At 35.0% G+C, this 19,850-nt stretch overlaps 1 protein-coding gene across 4 annotated transcripts in view; it reads left to right on the top strand.

Moving 5' to 3' along the window:
* Positions 1–11,424, top strand: part of celf6 (CUGBP Elav-like family member 6) — a 131,417-nt gene extending 119,993 nt beyond the window's left edge. For all 4 annotated transcript variants that reach the window (XM_079873867.1, XM_079873866.1, XM_079873865.1 and 1 more), the window contains 3 exons: positions 1,012–1,155; positions 5,080–5,227; positions 10,871–11,424. In XM_079873867.1, the coding sequence (XP_079729993.1) occupies positions 1,012–1,155; positions 5,080–5,207 (272 nt within the window). In that variant the 3' untranslated portion in view covers positions 5,208–5,227; positions 10,871–11,424. The remainder of the gene's footprint in view (positions 1–1,011; positions 1,156–5,079; positions 5,228–10,870) is intronic.
* Positions 11,425–19,850: the final 8,426 nt, after the last annotated feature.

Raw genomic sequence — 19,850 nt, 5'->3', positions numbered from 1 at the left:
GTATTTTAATTAGTTTTTGTTTTTTCTTTGATTTTAATATAATTTTTTCTTTGATTATTTAATTTGATATTTGGCTTTTTTAATCGATTTGATTAATATTTATTCATTTATTTTATTATAACTTTATTTTTGTCTTTTGTTTTAATTTATTTGATTTTAATATATTTGATTTTGTTTTGTCTTATTTTACTTTATTCGTTTTTTTCATATGATATCTTTTTTCATTTTATGTTTCATCTTTTGTTTCATCTTTTGTGATTTTAATATATTTTAATTTGTTTTGTGTTTTTTTTATTTGATTTTAATGTTATTTTCATTTTATTATTTTGTTTTATTTTAACATATTTTAATTTGTTTTGTCTCGTTTTAATTGATTTGATTTTAATATGAATTCATTTATTTTATTGTAACTTTATATTTTGTCTTGTTTTATTTGATTAGATTTTTTTTTATCATTTAATTTTGTTTCGTCTGTTGATTTATTTGATTTTAATATTATTCTTTAGTTAGTTTTGTGTGTTGTCTTTTGTTATATTTGATTTGATTTTTTATATATTTTATTTTACATTTTGTCTTTTATTTGATTTTAATTTTAATATTAAAATGGATATTTTACTTTAGTTCTGTATGGTCTTTTATGTTGTCGTTTTCCTGTTTTAATTCAACACAAGTCTCTCATCTTCGTCGTGCCGTTAAAGCGAGAGCACACAGTCAGATCCTGACGAGCGCCAGGAGACACTGAGGAATTATTTATGTTTATACAATTTCCCCAAACGCCGCGACACCTTGGAAGTGTCTGGATGACTTCAAATCCCATATCAATGTTTAATCAAATCTCCGTTTAACAATGTCTGATTCCTTTACAAGATCACAGGCTGAAAACAGGCAACAGATCGATTTACTCGCGCAGATCCTCCTTTGAATATGCATCTGCATGCGCGCCGCTCGGCCTTCTGGGTACGGGTGTGTGTGAAATCTCATTTGCGTGACGTTATGTCTCTGTGCTTGCAGGACCGGAGGGCTGTAACCTGTTTATTTACCACCTGCCGCAGGAGTTCGGGGACGCGGAGCTCATGCAGATGTTCCTGCCCTTCGGCAACGTCATTTCTGCCAAAGTCTTCGTGGATCGGGCCACCAATCAGAGCAAGTGTTTCGGTGAGTTCCCACAATGCTCTAGTCCTGGGCTATTCAAGGAGCCTCATTCCAGGGCCGGATTATTCAATCGAAAAGTTGAGGTGGGCCGGTGGGTTCAGCTTATTTATTGAAACATGATATGTTAACTATTGAAACATAGTATCAATAAATTAGCTAAAGTAAACCTAAAAAAAATAAGCTTAAGTAAACCTAAAAAAATATATATATTGTATTTACTTGGAAACGTGGTACCCAACAATACGCAGATTTATAAGACCATAATAAATAACTCATTTAAAGCCGTGTACAATTTTCCTTGGAACAAATATATGAATTATACAAGTTCATAGCTATTGGTAAGAATTATATATATATATAATTATATATATATATATATATATATATTCATTTAATATTTGTATTTTATTTATTGATAGTTAGTAATATTAGTGATTTAACTTAAACTTATTTCAATTTCAGCTTTGTTTCAATTAGCAGAAATCTTCTTTTTTTCTTTCTTTTACAGTTGAATAGAATTACAATAGAAATGTTGCCAACTAACTGAAAAAAAGTTTAAGTTAAAGCACTAAAATCACTAACTGGAAATAAATCAAAACTAGAACAATTAAAATAATTTTTGTTAATTGAAATAAAACAAAAAACAATGTAAAAAAAATATATATATAAATAAAAATTAACTGACATAAGTTTAAGCACTAAATATTTTTTTAAAATATATATATAAAACTAAAACTGAGCTAAAATAAAACTATTAAAAACATTTTTGTTTATTGAAATAAAGCTGAAAAAATAAATATAAATATTGTTACTAACTGGAAATAAAAACTAAAACTACTAAAATATTTTTAATTGAAATAAAACAAAATTGAAGCACTAAAATTACTAACAGTAAAAAAAAAAATTTGATCTAAAATAAAACTATTAAAAAAAAACTTAGTTGAAGAACTTAGAAAATAAATAAATAAAAATATAAAATGTTCATCAACTCACATTTATATTTTATTTTTTAAATAAAGCTGAAAAATAAATTCTTAGTTGAAGAACTTAGAAAATAAATAAATAAAAATATAAAAAGTTCTTCAACTGATATTTATATAGATTTTTTTCAGCTTTATTTAAATAAACACAAATGACAAAAACACAAAATTTTTGAATAGTTTTATTTTTATTAACGAAAATAACCCTTGCCCACATGACGATCAGCCTTACCCAGAATGCCCCTGTGCTCTGCAGGACTGTATCTGGCAGCTGCATGTAAAAGCGTGAAGTGCTTCTCGCTCGCATCATTATAGTTCTCATAATGCATCTTCCTGCCTTTAGCTCTCTTTCTGCATCTTTACATTTAAAGTTTATTTCCATCTCTATTCATCCAGATCTGGGCTGTGAAATTAGACAGAATCTGCTCAGGAAGGAAATCAGCAACACTTTCTCCCTCATTACTTCATCATGTCAGAGGAACGTGCTGGAATTAGAAATCCGTGTGCATTTATCATTCATGACGGGCTAAACGTGTGTGTGTTTATCTGTGTGTGTGATTTCTGAAGTGTCATCATGTTTCAGTGATTTATTGTTTTCTGTACAGTGTTGGTGGAGCTGACAGACTTTGCTGCTTTATGAATATAGTTATTCTGTCATATATTCTCTCACTGAACTCTCTAGCGCCACCACAAGTTCAAAAGTTTCACGTTTTAGTTTGACTTTTGTGTCTTGAACTGAATGGCTTAGAAACACTGTTTTGTTTGTTTTATTATTTAGATTTTTTATTCTATTTTATTTTCCGCTCAAACATACTTTTTGATCTTATTTTATCATGTCTAGTCATGCAATAATATCAGGTTTTCCCTCCATTCCTTTTATTATTTTTATTTTATAACAATAAAAATAAAAGGTTCACATTTCAGTTTGACTTTTGTGACTTTGGTTTCTAGAACTAAATGCTTTAGAAACACTGTTTTGTTTGTTTTATTATTTTTTATTATTATTAGTTTTATAGTTTGTTTTCACTCAAACATTCTATTTAATCTCGTCCTACAGCTTTTATTAGATTTTTCACCAATATTATTATTGTCATTTAAAGCCTTTTGATGCACCAAATTCTTAGAAAGTAACTCTTGACAAGGATGCCAGAGAGGAAGTGAGGACATAGTGAGATGAACATATTTTTTTTTAAAAAAGAGAAATTAATACTTTTATTCATCAAGGACGCATTAAATTGATCAAAAGTGACAGTAAAGACATTTATAATGTTACAAAAGATTCTTTTTCTAATAAATGCTGTTCATTTAAACTTTCTATTAATCAAAGAACCCTGAAAAATCATGGTTTCCACAAAAATATGAACTGTTTTCAACACTGATAATAATCATAAATGTTTCTTGAGCATCAGATCATCATATTAGAGTGATTTCTGAAGGATCATGTGACACTGAAGACTGGAGTAATGATTCTGAAAATTCAGCTTTGATCACAGAAATAAATTACACTTTATAATATATTCACATAGAGAACAGATGATTTACATTGTAAAATTATTACAGATTTTTTACTTATAATACTTTTTGTATGATCCAGAGAGAGAGAGAGAGACAGAGACAGTGAGAGAGAGAGGTTTATGACGAATGACAGCTGGTCTCTCTCTCTTATCTCGTCTCTGTCTGACAAAAGCAGGTTCTGTCCGGGCAAGTTCACTCACAGTATGTCGATGAAATGGTCCAGCAAGTGTAAAATCTGTGACACGACTCAAACTTTAGACATGTACACTAGTGCTCTCACACACACACACACAGCCTCTGCTTCGCTGTAATCACATCTTCTGTGACTGTCACTCACACTGTGAGTTAGTGATGTAAACTCATCAAGCCCCAGATGGAGTCTGGACTGACTCTGGCACATCATTATAGAAGCTCACAGGAACTGTATGTAGACACATGCTTGAAATCACTGTGAGAACATTAACCTCGGCTTCGTCGTTGATGGGAGTGAGTGATGATTGTTGTTTGCCGAGCAGAAACTTTTTCACCACAGACCAACAGTGCAGAAACACTGAGTCCGAAACACCCATGACAGTTTTTGATTTGTTTTATTTTCCATGATTTATTTTATTTTGTTTTATTGTATTACTTTATTTTATTTTTTCATTATATTAGTTAGAACATTAATCTCACCAACGTCACTGGTGATGATTGTTGGATGTGGTTGATCCTCAAACTCAAAGTAAATTTGTCCAGAAAAAAAACAACAACTTCCTATCATGTCATTTTGCAAGTAAATGCAACTTGATTTTATTTTTAATTTAGATATCTGTACTAGAAAATAAAATAAAAATGTCGAGGAAGAACGTCACCTTTTGCAGTGCTAAAGTTTTGTTTTATTTTTCCTTTATTTTATTTTATTGATTTTTCCTATATTTGTATTATTATTTAATTAAATGTTTTCATTATTTTTCCATTGTTTTGTTTTATTTTCCATGATTTTATTTTTCCTTTTTTTTTTATTTCATCTTATTACTTTATTTAATTTTATTACCTTTTTTTTTCATTATATAATTTTTTTCATTCATTGATTTAGTCATTAATGAATTCATTATTTTTAATCCACAAGACCTAATAGCTCAAACACTGCATCACAAAACTAGACAGATCTTGTGAGAAGAAGCTGCACATCAACAAGAGATGAACACAAATATAGATCAGGTAAAGTATTTATTAATAACGCTGAGCAACATATAAATATGGAAGACACTAATTTGCATAACACAATCTGCTTGCGTATGCACAATAGCTCTCAACAGACAAGAAGAAATACTTTATTCAAAAGAGATTAGTGAGGATTAAAAAAAGTTTAGGAATAATTGATGGCATTGTTCTTCATTATTCCTCTAGGATTCCTCAAGTGTGTGTGTGTGTGTGTGTGTGTGTGTCTCAGGTTTCGTCAGCTTTGATAACCCGTCCAGTGCTCAGGCGGCCATTCAGGCCATGAACGGTTTCCAGATCGGCATGAAGAGACTCAAAGTTCAGCTGAAGCGGCCGAAAGACGCCAACCGCCCGTATTGACCCTCGCATGATCATCACAGGTCAGTTCTGTTCAGTCTCATGGAGATCTGAGAAACTAAACATCAGGAGTGTGTTTCCCGTACGTAACTCGCGGCTTCAATATCACAATGAAGAAATCAACTATAGTCTCGACTGTTTCCTGAAACCGTATTGGTCGTTCAGCCGCGCTGGTTAATGATGTCACACAGATGTTGGAGTAATAACTACTGTTAATGAATCTGTTTGAGATCAAATTAATGCGAGATGTTTTACTATAAATTACAGACATGCATCTGAGGAATATTTCTCATTTTCTCAGTTATTTCGCTTTATTTCCAGATTCACTCATAGACTCGTTCTTACACTAGAGCTCGTTCACACACGCGCTCTTCAGAAACTACACTTTAAATCTCTTGACAAACTAAAAGACGTAAATGACATTTGTATGTGTTCTAGATTAAACAGGTTGTACTGAAAGTCCGCTTGATTATTTGACTCAAGATCAGGATTTATTGAGTCCACATGTCATGAAAACTAGAAGCTCTTCTTCAAACCGCAGCTCGAGATCTGTCGCTCAAACACACACAACTCTGCGATGCAGTTTGTGAATGTTCGTTAGAGCGACGGTTTCGGGAAACACAGACTCGTTAAACGGCGGGACTTGCGACCGTAGTTGGCTAACGATGCTTTTGGGAAACACACTCCAGTTTTGCGATCATTTACTTCATGCCGTCACAGACCCGTATGATCTTTTATGCACAATGACGGTTTATTATACAAGCATCATAAGAGTCGTTCATTTGCTCTATTCCAAGTCTTCTCACTGCAAAATAATTATGTTTTCCTCAGTGTTTCTGTCTTGTTTTCCAGCACAAATATCTAAACATTCTTAAATCAAGAAACATTTACTGGAGAAGCCAAATGACTGAAGATATTAAGATCTATCAAACTAAGTGACTTAATGCTTAAAGGATTAGTTCACCTCAAAATGAACTCATCCCAATGCCATCCCAGATGTAAATGTCTTTCTTTCTTCAGTGGAAAAGAAATTAAGTTTTTTGAGGAAAACATTTCAGGATTTTTCTCCACACAATGGACTTCAATGGCAACCAAAAGTCTACGCTGGGAGAAAATGAAATCACCCTCAGAGGATGCTGGAAGTTCCTGGAGCGTTCCTCAGGGATGGACGGGAGAGAAATTAAATTTACAGTCCGTTATCTTTTCATTCCCAGACCTATGAGTAATATTCACCATCTCTGCGTCCGCGGCGCGTTCTCTCTCTCTCTCTCACACACACACACACACACACACACACACACACAGGAGATGTATCATGATTAATTAGTGATCACGCCTGAACTGAGCTGCACTTTAGAGATTCTCAGGCCGACGTAATGACGTCTAAAGAGGCTTTTGAAGACCTTGATGTCATCCATGACATCATCAATATACCTGCAGATCTGATATATATATATGATCTGAGAACAAAGGGATTATTAGCAATAACAGCCAAACAACAGTTAGTGGTGAGAAATGAAACATGCTATTATAGTTCTTTCTGAAGCAATATTAACAAAAACGCAATGTTTACACTTTTTCCGGTTAAAGAAACTGACGGACGAGTCAAAATCATCGAATCATTGAGTCACTGAACCTGGAAGACGTCCAGCTAACGTCTGTAAACAAGATTCGTGAGATTCCTGTAATGTTAGTAGAATGTTTGTTCAAAGTCGTCTGTTCTTCAATAATCTTCTCAAATGTTCATTGTTCATAGAATGTTTTTTCCTGAAATGTGTCAGTTGGACATCCGTCTAACACTTTTTAAATGTATCTTGTTTCGGAATGTTCAGAGAACATTCAAAAGTAACATTCTCATAATGTTTGCAGGATGATAAAATGGAATGTTCCATTAATGTTCAAACAACTGGACGTTTTGAACATTCAGAAATAATGTTTTTATTACTTAATGAAACGTTCTTAGAACACATTTGTGTTAGCTGGGACTTTACTAGTTCTATCAATGATCAAACTCAAAATCTCTCAGCAAAAGCTCACTGAACTGTCAAACATGGAGTGCGTTACATTAAACCATAAGATTGGAAAAAACCCAAAAACAAAATAAAACAAACAAAACCCAAATATAAACTGAAATGTGAAAGTTTGCTGGTCCCTTCAAGAGTCAAATGTTGACTTTAATCTGTTCGTCTAAAACTAACAATTGTGGTTAAAAAGTATATACTTTTTTATTTTTATATATATTTTAATTTTTTTTAGAAAATGACTGATGGTTTCCCTAGATAAGACTCTTTCCCTCAGCTGGGATCGTGCAGAGACTTTGAAACTGCATTGATTTGGACTTCAACATTTTGGTTGCCATTGAAGTCCATTGTGTGGAGAAAAATCCTGAAATGTTTTCCTCAAAAAAACTTAATTACTTTTCTTAATTTCTATACACTGAAGAAAGAATGACATTTACATCTTGGATGGCATTGGGGTGAGTAAATTATCAGGAGATTTTCATTTTGAGGTGAACTAATCCTTTAAAAACGAGAAATAATATCTGCCAGTGAGGTCAGAAAAGTGTTTTCTGTTTGAAGTTTATTTTTCTGATCCAGTTGGCAGATACTTTTCCTCATTTTAATAATAAACTTACTTAATTGTGATCAATTTCCCAGAAAACAAAACTTCCTAAGGCTCAGACTCCATTACCCATAATCCTTTGCCCCAGACTAATCGGCCATTTCCCTTTTAGTGTTTCATTGAAGAAATAAGATCACACGGGTTTGGAACGACACGAGTGTGAATGTGATGGATGAATTATGTTTGTATCATTCCCGTTGTGTGTTTGTCTCACACGTCACATGTTTTGTCTTGTAAATACGTGTCTTGATTTATCCGCTAAACATGCATTCCTAAACCCATGCTAATCTGAAGCTGATGAGACGAATGCCATGGACTGTTGTGTTTCTGTTCTCGAACCCGGCAGGGCTCAGGTACAGTAGCTCAGGACGGGCCGCTCTCTTATGTCTTCATCAGAGGAAGCTTGTCCAATCACTGTAAGTCCTCCCAGTGATGTCACGTGCGTGTGGATGACGTCATGTGACCATGTGACCGTGGCATGACGTGGCATTAACTCTATATCTCTCTCTATACTTCTGGTGTTTCCAGTGGTGGAGTGTAACTGGTCTCTTCTGATCGCTGGTATTCGCTCGTCGTAACTCAAGTGCTGATTGGTTGATTTTGATGGGTTGTGACCTTTGCCCCTTTATTGCTGTTGTACCGTGAGTTGTTGTGCTCTTCCTCGTTGAATGTGGTGGATATTTATATTTCTCTCTCTCTCTTTCTTTCGTTACTCAAGCTCTGTTTGTTCTGGTGTGTATTTTGTGTTTTGGAGGTTTCGAAGGCTTGCTCACGTTTATATTTGCATATTTCTATATTTAAAATATTAAATATACGTCTATATTTCATTCAGCTGTAGGGACCTGTGAATCGCAGAATCCAGCAAACCGTCAAAATAAAAGTTCAGTTTAACTTGAAGAAATTGTGACAGAAATATAGGACTGTTGTTCAGTAGAATTTAGCTACATCTCAATGTAATAATAATATTAACATTAATAATAATATTAATAAATTATTATTAAAATTGTATTTTTTTTAAGGAATAATCAAAGATTTTCATCCATGTTTTAATTTTAACAGTAAAGCTCTGTTATGCAGTTTGTTGTTTGGGGGGGTTAACAGTTCTTAGAATTTTTTTTTTAAAGAAATGTATACATTTATTTGTTTCATAGACATGCTTTCTGATTATTACAATTTATTGGAATCCAGGAAACTTACGGAATTTGGTAAAAATAAAACGAAATTTTTGAAAAAAATAAAACGTATTTCATAGGGCCCTAAAAAAAAATTTTTGATCAACTTTGGAAAAAAAGTCCCATAATTGTAATTAATTAGACATGCTTTTTGATTTCTAAAATGTAAGTCAAAAAAAAAAAAATGTAAAAAAAAATAAATAAATAAAAAACAGAATCCAGAAAAATTTTAACAAAAAAAAAACCTGAATTTGGGAAAAATCTGACGGATTTCATCGGGCTCTACAATAGCCTCTCTAAAGGTGAAGATTCTTTCAGTGTTAATGAATCGAGACATTTCACTTTTGCTATATGGTGTTTTCATCAGGTATATGAAATAGTTTTGCTTGTAGATTAGTGATTAGTCATCATTAGTGATGTTTACTAATTCTAATTACTAATTCAGTCCAAGTCAACATTCTCAAGGAAAATCGGTCAGTTGTAATGCATGTGTCTTCAGGTGTTATTGCTGCGGTCTGGACTGGATATTTCAGTGTTCGCGGTGGAGGATTTAAATTCTGGAAGCTTTAATCAGATCATGATCGGCTTAAACACACTGACTTCTAGTATAGCAGTTTATAAAACATATGACAATAATGAGTATATTGACAAGAGTTTATTTTCCTCTGCTGAAAATTTGAAATATGATTTTATCATGTTTGTTGGCTACAAACAAGCAGATTGAGCTCATAATAAACACTTGATGATCTCATAGCTGTGTATTATTGTGCGGTCAGAATGGGAAACTGTCCTGCCGTTGCTGTTATTGCTTCTGTCTTGTAGTTGCTGGTTACTTTTTGCATATTTCCATATTTGTGTAGGTTTTGATGTTGAAATCGAAGCGTATATGTTATCGAACAGGAAGACAGTGGTCGTTCATCGTCTTGTTTGTTCACACAAAATTATTGTAAATGAGTTGCTGTCCTAGAAAACACGTTTACAAAAACTTACCGGCCAGTTCACTTTCATCCAGAGCTTCTTTATACCGTATAAACACATGAAAATATATGATTTTGGTTTAGATGTCAAGAACATATATATATATGTATATATATCATACATATAACATATATCTCACTCCAAACTCAAATATACGGTATATATATTCTATTAAACACAGTAGTTTCCAGCTGTTCACAAATACTCTAATTTATTATATTATGTAGCTTAAGTTTAAGTCATGTACTACTACTAATAATAATAATAATAACATTTTCTATTTTCTTTCCAGCTTTGTGTATATATGTGTATATATATATATATATATATATATATATATATATATATATATATATATATACTCACATATACATACACACATATACATACATACTGTTTAAATACTGATTTCCTGCATTATTCTTCATTATTTATTTTCATGACAATTAACATTTCTTCCTATAATGTTTTTTTTTATTTTTTAGCACTGTGATACAAAAAAGGTCAAATATTTCAAAAAAATATTTCGTCAATAATTTTTTTTACAGAAATGCATTAAAAATACAGAGAATTAGAAGCAAGCTAGTAAAACATCTGCACATATAATGAATGTGTGGGAGAATGTTTAATTGTCATGAAAAAATGAAAATTATGTCACATGATGCACACAAAAAAATCTGAATGATCGTAAAATAAGCTTTATTTTCTTCACGCATTACATGATTTCCTGATTTTGGGGTGGAATATGAGTGGATGAGATTGTGGTTTTCCAAGGACAGTGTCTGTAGTGTAAATGATGAAGGATTCAGGATCTTCAGGAGTTTAGAGCCGCTAGAATCCTCTTTAATTCACCATCTGCTTCTTTTCTTCTGTCTCTCTCGTTCTCTCTGTCAGGATGAAGGACTACAACACCTTATTTCCACAAGTCAAAAGACTTTTGCTCTGCTACATATCACAGGAGGCGAGCGCTCCCCGGATCGTGTGGGAAAATCACTGAGAGCTGGAAAACTGGAACACAAAGGATTTTTTCTGCCAACTTTATTCTTTTTTTTTTTTTTTTTGCTTCAGCATTTGCAGGATGCTTTTTTGCATTTTGCAGAGACCAACTTTTTTGCTGCTGCTGTTTTTTTGTTTTGTTTTTTTAGACAAGATTGAGAAAAAAAAAAAACCTTTATGAACACGTTATGCTCAAAGCATGCATAAACAAACATATATACAAATGCACACCTATTCTCGCCTTTACATGCACACATACAAAACTCTTTTGAAATCCTCATGTAAATGCATTGATCTCTACACACACACACACACACACACACACACACACACACCAGCCTGCTGCCATTTTGGTTTTCGTGCCTACACTGGTATCGCGTGATCTGCGCTCTGGAAGAGAATCCAGGAATATCGACATGCATCATTCCTTAGAAAATAGGGACCAAAGGACTACACGCTTTTTAAAAGTATATAAATATATATATTTAAAAAAAAAAAAAAACTCTTACCTTGTAGCTGCGAGTATAATGATTACTAATGTTAACAGTAGAAGAAAGTAAATCTGTAGGTGTGTGTCGCGCGCCCGGTGTAAAAAGACGGTCATGTGACCCTGGTTTTGCTCTGGTAGCTGTTTCTTGCACCGAGACGTAGATTAGAAAAGTAGAATATAGGAGTAGAGTTGCTCATTTTTCATGTTTTCTATTTATTTTTATTAGAGAAGATAATACTTGAACTTGTAAAGAAGAAGGGAAGGAAAATGTACAGATGACAAATGACAAAACAAACTCTTTCCTCGGCCTGCTGGATAATATCGTTCATCATGTTGTGCTCTTTCTCCATTCCACTATTCCGACGAGGAAACGCATCGAGGTCTGTCCGACAGGGTCCGGGATCCCAGAAGCCTTTGTGTTCAAGCGACAATCCACAGTCAAGATGCTCGGATGTGGCGCGTGTTTTCCTTTCCGTGCTCTTTGTACTCGGAGAGAAAGGAGGATTCGGATGTTGGGACTTTAATGACACTGAACGGAGGAAGACGAGGAATAGCTACTGAAACTGCCAAATGAACCGAAGCGGAAAGAAACGGTGATGTTTTTGATACCCCTTCACTTACTGAGATGTTTATTGGTCTGTTGCTGGTCTAAAACTTCTCAAAGCACTAAACGCACATCGATCATCACTAGCGGTTAAAGACGTTCATCTGTGCTGTATAATCTGTGAATCCTCGCATTCATTTGTTTGTACAAATATCTAAACATTCTTAAATCAAGATATGGAAAAATGGCTTAAGATATTAAGTCGTGTTTACTGAAAGGGTTTATGCTTAAAGTGCCCCTATTATGCTTTTTTGAATATTCCCTGTAATAGTGTGTAATAGAGCTGTGTGTGAATGTGGAAGTTCTACAAAGTTTAGATGCAAAGTTGTTGTCGATTATGAACTGCTTAAATGATTCGTCAGTAATTCCAGTCTGTTACAAACCTATGTAGCTAATTAGCATAATGCCAGCCTGTGGTGTTGATTGGCTGAGCAGTGTCTCTTAGCTCCGCCCTCAAACACTGTAGTGTATCTGAGACTGGAAGAGTTCGGTTCGTGTTGTTCGTGTGGAGAAGACGCTGTTTTCTGAGATTGATACGGTAAAACCCACGCCATCGTTACTGTTCACATCACTGTAATCAAGAGCTGAGATTCACATATGATAATGAGCGTTTGCTTTCTGACCAATCACAGCAGAGCAGCTCTCAGAGAGGCGGAGCTTAGAGAGACTGAATCCTTGATGGAAGCGTTTCAGACACTGGGAGAAAACAGCTGATGTTGTAATGGAGATTATGAGGAAATTAAAGTGTTTTTGACCTTGGATGACTGTAAATCTGTTGTAGGAGACGCCAAAACAACATTAGGAATCTTTAAAATAGCATAATAGGGGCACTTAAAAATAAGAAAAGAATTCTGTCAGTGAGGTCAGAAAATGAATCTTGTTTTCCCTTTGGATTAAGTGTAATGTTTCTGTGCAGTTTCACATTTATCCTGTTTATGATGATCAGGCCTTAAAAACAACAGTTGTTCACCTCAAGATTTGGCCGCCAGAGATTCACTGACATCTTTGTTCCTCTTCCATGTGTAGATATTAAGAAATTATCCCCATTCTTCCATCCCAAAGTTGATCTTTCTGAGAGTTCATGGTTAACATTTCTCAATGGGCAGGTCTTTATCAAAGTCATCGACTGCGTACGACTTAAGATTTGAGGAGAGAAATCCGGGTGTCAATGACCAAACCTGACCTCTTGACCTTCATGCCAGCATAAGAGACGTTGCTTTTATCCTTTAAAAAAGACGCTCCCTCCAGGATCCCAAAGGACCAAAACCATGCAATTCTGCCATGCTGCCTGCCCTTGAGCGCTGATATCAGTGTTTCTGTGAACGACGGACAGATATTGACGAGGTAACGGCCTGCCCATGTGTGCACCTCCTCAAACTTTGGTCTCCCTTCAGTAATTTTGCTGCATTATTCATGATTCTGATGTTTTTTTGTCTCACTGATCTTTCTAACCAGTATAGTTTTACTTACTCCATTCTGTGCTGATAAAGCCACTTGCTGGAAAACATTTATTAATCATAACAATTTGCACTAGTTATAGTTAAAAACCTGCCTATGTGTTTCATGCGAAGGATGATCCGAATTATCATTTTTTTATGAATATATATATACACTGCATATTCTCATCCCAGAAACTCGTTCTGGATTTATCATGACCAGTCCTTCATGAAACTGAAGCGACAGCGTTAGATTAGTTTGTAAGAGGAGGTTTAAGAAGTGCCAAATGTTCATTTCACGTTTGCATCCACACTTTCTTCCTCAGTGTTTCTGTCTTGTTTTCCAGCACAAATATCTAAACATTCTTATATCAATATACATTTACTGGAGAAGCAAAATGACTGAAGATATGTTATGAAATAAAGATATAAAATTATCGATATTATAAAAAATCATTCGTTCCCTCACTTTACTAAATCATGCGCACGATATAATAATTCGTTCCCTCGTTTTACTAAATCATGCGCACGATATAATAATTCGTTCCCTCGTTTTACTAAAGTTTGCACGATATAATAATTCGTCTCCTCGTTTTACTAAATCATGCGCACGATATAATAATTTGTTTCCTCGTTTTACTAAATCATGCGCACGATATAATAATCCGTTCCCTCGTTTTACTAAAGTTTGCACGATATAATAATTCGTCTCCTCGTTTTACTAAATCATGCGCACGATATAATAATTCGTTCCCTCGTTTTACTAAATCATGCGCACGATATAATTTGTTTCCTCGTTTTACTAAAGTTTGCACGATATAATAATTCGTTCCCTCATTTTACTAAATCATGCGCATGATATAATAATTCGTTCCCTCGCTTTACTAAATCATGCGCACAATATAATAATTCGTTCCCTCATTTTACTAAATCATGCGCACAATATAATAATTCGTTCCCTCATTTTACTAAAGTTTGCACGATATAATAATTCGTCTCCTCGTTTTACTAAATCATGCGCACGATATAATAATTCGTTCCCTCGTTTTACTAAATCATGCGCGCGATAATAATTCGTTCCCTCGTTTTACTAAATCATGCGCACGATATAATAATTCGTCTCCTCGTTTTACTAAAGTTTGCACGATATAATAATTCGTTCCATCCTTTTACTAAATCATGCGCACGATATAATAATTCGTCTCCTCGTTTTACTAAATCATGCGCACGATATAATTTGTTTCCTCGTTTTACTAAATCATGCGCACGATATAATTCGTTCCCTCGTTTTACTAAATCATGCGCACGATATAATAATTCGTTCCCTCGTTTTACTAAATCATGCGCACGATATAATAATTCGTTCCCTCATTTTACTAAAGTTTGCACGATATAATAATTCGTCTCCTCGTTTTACTAAATCATGCGCACGATATAATAATTCGTTCCCTCGTTTTACTAAAGTTTGCACGATATAATAATTCGTTCCCTCGTTTTACTAAATCATGCGCACGATATAATAATTCGTCTCCTCGTTTTACTAAAGTTTGCACGATATAATAATTCGTTCCATCCTTTTACTAAATCATGCGTACGATATAATAATTCGTCTCCTCGTTTTACTAAATCATGCGCACGATATAATTTGTTTCCTCGTTTTACTAAATCATGCGCACGATATAATTCGTTCCCTCGTTTTACTAAATCATGCGCACGATATAATAATTCGTTCCCTCGTTTTACTAAATCATGCGCACGATATAATAATTCGTCTCCTCGTTTTACTAAAGTTTGCATGATATAATAATTCGTCGACCTCGTTTTACTAAAGTTTGCACGATATAATAATTTGTCTCCTCGTTTTACTAAATCATGCGCACGATATAATTATTCGTTCCCTCGTTTTACTAAATCATGCGCACGATATAATAATTCGTTCCCTCGTTTTACTAAATCATGCGCACGATATAATTATTCGTCGCCTCGTTTTACTAAAGTTTGCACGATATAATAATCCGTTCCCTCGTTTTACTAAATCATGCGCACGATATAATTATTCGTTCCCTCGTTTTACTAAATCATGCGCACGAATATAATAATTCGTTCCCTCGTTTTACTAAATCATGCGCACGATATAATGATTCGTTCCCTCGTTTTACTAAAGTTTGCACGATATAATAATTCGTTCCCTCGTTTTACTAAATCATGCGCACGAATATAATAATTCGTTCCCTCGTTTTACTAAATCATGCGCACGATATAATGATTCGTTCCCTCGTTTTACTAAAGTTTGCACGATATAATAATTCGTTCCCTCGTTTTACTAAATCATGCGCACGATATAATAATTCGTTCCCTCGTTTTACTAAAGTTTGCACGATATAATAATCCGTTCCCTCGTTTTACTAAATCATGCGCACGAATATAATAATTCGTTCCCTCGTTTTACTAAATCATGCGCACGATATAATTATTCGTTCCCTCGTTTTACTAAATCATGCGCACGATATAATAATTCGTTCCCTCGTTTTACTAAATCATGCGCACGATATAATAATTCGTTCCCTCGTTTTACTAAAGTTTGCACGATATAATAATTCGTTCCCTCGTTTTACTAAATCATGCGCACGAATATAATAATTCGTTCCCTCGTTTTACTAAATCATGCGCACGATATAATGATTCGTTCCCTCGTTTTACTAAAGTTTGCACGATATAATAATTCGTTCCCTCGTTTTACTAAATCATGCGCACGATATAATAATTCGTTCCCTCGTTTTACTAAAGTTTGCACGATATAATAATCCGTTCCCTCGTTTTACTAAATCATGCGCACGATATAATTATTCGTTCCCTCGTTTTACTAAATCATGCGCACGAATATAAGAATTCGTTTCCTCGTTTTACTAAATCATGTGCACGATATAATAGTCCGTTCCTTCGTTTTACTAAATCATGCGCACAATATAATTCGTTAAATTAAATTAAAACAAGAAAAAATGTCGTCTTGTGTAAGCTTGTTTTCCTTTTGAATTAAGGTCATTTTTCTGCCTTCATTAGCAGATATTTGTTCTTGTTTTAAGCAGAAACTTAATATCTTCCGTCATTTTGCTTTTCAAGTAAATGTATCTAGATTTAAGAATGTTAGATCCTTGTACTGGAAAACAAAAACTACAGAGTAAGAAAACATGAAATGCACCAGTTTTATTTTGCTAAAACACCTGCTTGTGTTCAATGACCCTGTGATCAGCAAAGCACAGATTGCTCCCAAACATTGAAATAGTTTTTTAAAGCACAGTACTTTGCAGATTCGCATTGCGTATCATCCATCGTACGGTCTAGTTTCACACGGCTCGCGTCTCCTAGAATAAAGATGCCGTTTTAGTGAGGTTTGGTCTAAGAACGAGGCCAGAAGGTTAAAGTGCCATATATCTGTAGAGCAGAAGAACATGCTAAATTTACCAGTGTCATCCTGACACACTGTTCCTCTTGTTTCAGTTCACTGAGGAGTTTCAGTCAGAGTTGGAGATTGAGTTCGATGGAAGGTGAAGGGTTTGTGAAAGTGAGTAAACGCCCTCAGAATCAGGATTTCTTTTCTCTGTCTCAGTGCCAACGCAGTTAAGAGTGAAGAACACAAAATCTATGAGGTCCGGTTCATCTGTATGGAGTGTGTGTGTGTGTGTGTGTGTGTGTGTGTAGCCTCTGTTCAATCGTATTTCTGTCATGCGCACGTCTGATCTGAGCATTTGCATTCGAGCTCTGGTGTTCGTTAAGGGGTTCATTAAGGGGCCCAAGAGCCCATTTCCAGCGGATGCCCACAGGGCTGGACCGTTCCCGAAAATAGCTGAAGGAAGTCAAATCTAATCGACTAAAAGTCAAGAAATAATTAAAGGAACCTCTTTAGACAGGGAAAAATGAATGCTCCTCATTTAATGGTTTTACATTTGTTTGGTTTTTTGGTGAAAGGAGTGAGATTTGCTTCGTATCAAGCGGAAACGAGATTTTAGAGAGCGTTGGGAAAGCATGCAGACGCAAAACCTGAAAGACCACAGATCTTTATAAACTCTCAGGGCATCAGTCTCGATGATGTCATGGTTTGTGGATCCTCTCGGGCTCCTGACATGTCGTCCGACCGCACTCGTCTGAAACTCACCGTCATTTCATCTGATCTCAGTGCTCAATGCATCAGAGAGAAAATGTGCAATCGTGTCTGATAGCAACGCTACAATTCAAAGCAAAGCAAAAAAAGGCCTATTGTTTTTTTATTCTGTCATGTTTTGACATCGAGATAGCTAGCAAACCCTATAGAGACTTTGCTCGGTTAGCTTAGCTTCGTCCAGCGTGTTGTTAATATAATCTGAATAGATCGTAGCACAGGGTGGGGGCGGGGCTGTTTTATCAGGGCGGGGTTATGGTGGCGGGGCGGGGCTGTTTAATCATGGTGGGGTTATGGTGGCGGGGCAGGGCTGTTTAATCAGGGCGGGGTTATAGTGAAGGGGCGTGGCTGTTTTATCAGGGCGGGGTTATGGTGAAGGGGCGGGGCTGTTTAATCAGGGTGGGGTTATGGTGAAGGGGCGGGGCTGTTTAATCAGGGTGGGGTTATAGTGAAGGGGCAGGGCTGTTTAATCAGGGCGGGGTTATGGTGAAGGGGAGGGGCTGTTTAATCAGGGTGGGGTTATGGTGAAGGGGCGGGGCTGTTTTATCAGGGTGGGGTTATAGTGAAGGGGCGGGGCTGTTTTATCAGGGTGGGGTTATAGTGAAGGGGCGGGGCTGTTTTATCAGGGTGGGGTTATAGTGAAGGGGCGGGGCTGTTTATTGGGGTGGGTAAAGCGTGAAGGGGCGGGGCTGTTTGATTAGGGCAGGGCATCGAGTCTTGGGTACCTTTTGACTTTGCTCCCTGGTCATTTTGACTGATTTTTCTGTATTTATTCCAGGTTCAGTACTGAGCGTATCTAGATGAGTTAGTTTTTAAGCTTTTCTACCCTTCCAGGAGTTATGTTGGCGTTTACATGAGCATATTCAGAGATTATGGATGTGCAAATGAATAGCAGAGAGTTTTGTCCACTAGGAGTTTCAGAGTGCAGGGAACGAGCTGTTAGTGCCGTCAGTGGCTCATGTCTGTGTCATATCGCACCGCAACATAAACTGAAAGAAATGAGGAATTATGAGATTTTTTTGCATTATTTTCATGACAGTTCCTACTCAAATTCTCATAACTGCAATGCAAAAAATCAGATTCTCATACCACGATGTGAAAACAGTCATTATGTGTTATTTAAATGAAATATTTGTACACCATGCTTGTACTTTAGAGAAATTGATATGATTTTGGACTTAATACCTCACATTTCCTTTTTGATTTTGTATCATTATTTGTACTCGAATACCATAAATTATTATTTATCATTCATAAGATCTTTTTTTTTTTTTACATTACTACTAGAACAAGGGGGAATAAAGACAATTAATAATTAATATATTTCACTGAGTTTAAGAGAGGAAAGCTATAAAAAAAATTATTTATGAGACATATTGTAGAAAAAATATTTCTTGTGTTGTTGAGGCTCTAATATTACAAAAGTCTTTGCTTGAATTTCTTTTATTTTGTTGAGGATGACTGAATCATCAGTGTCATTAAGTTTTAATTGTCATGACATCACTTCCTCCCTGGAGCGCTAGGACTTTAAGAGTCTGGTCATGTTTACTGTACATTAGAGAATGATGTCTGAGGCTCAGTATTCATCCACTGCAACCGTGTTTCTGTAACCAAAAAAAATGTTTTTTCTTCTTTTTGGAAAAACTATTTGATACCAGATATTTGCCTTGAAACTGTATTCTAATAATTGCTTTCATGTCTTATTTTTATGTCTTCTGTTTCTTCAGATGAAATGAACTGTGAGGAGGTTTTGAATGTGCTGGTTGTTTGTGTTTTGGTTCATCTACTCGTGATCATTAGCCTACGTTCATATGCTGAGACTTTACAGCCAATGAGGCTTCAAAACAGTCCCAACGAATATTAATGAGGAGCTATTTTAATGTGATAATCATCTTAAAGGAACATGTTCCAAATCCATGAAACAAAAATAAATTGAAACATGTTCCAAATGTGCGGAAATGGTACATGTTCCAAAAAATGAAACATGTTCCAAAAAATGAAACATGTTCCAAAAAATGAAACATGTTAGTTCCAAAAAAACATGTATGTTCCAAAAAATGAAACATGTTCCAAAAAAGTGAAACATGTCCCAAATGTAAAATGATACATGTTCAAAAAAATGAAACATGTTCCAAATGTGCGGAATTGATACGTTCAAAAAATGAAACGTTAAAAAAAATTCAACATGTTCC

This window comes from Squalius cephalus, assembly GCF_949319135.1.
Source record: "Squalius cephalus genome assembly, chromosome: 6".
Classification (NCBI taxonomy): domain Eukaryota; kingdom Metazoa; phylum Chordata; class Actinopteri; order Cypriniformes; family Leuciscidae; genus Squalius; species Squalius cephalus.
This window is presented reverse-complemented; position numbering and strand designations above follow the sequence as displayed.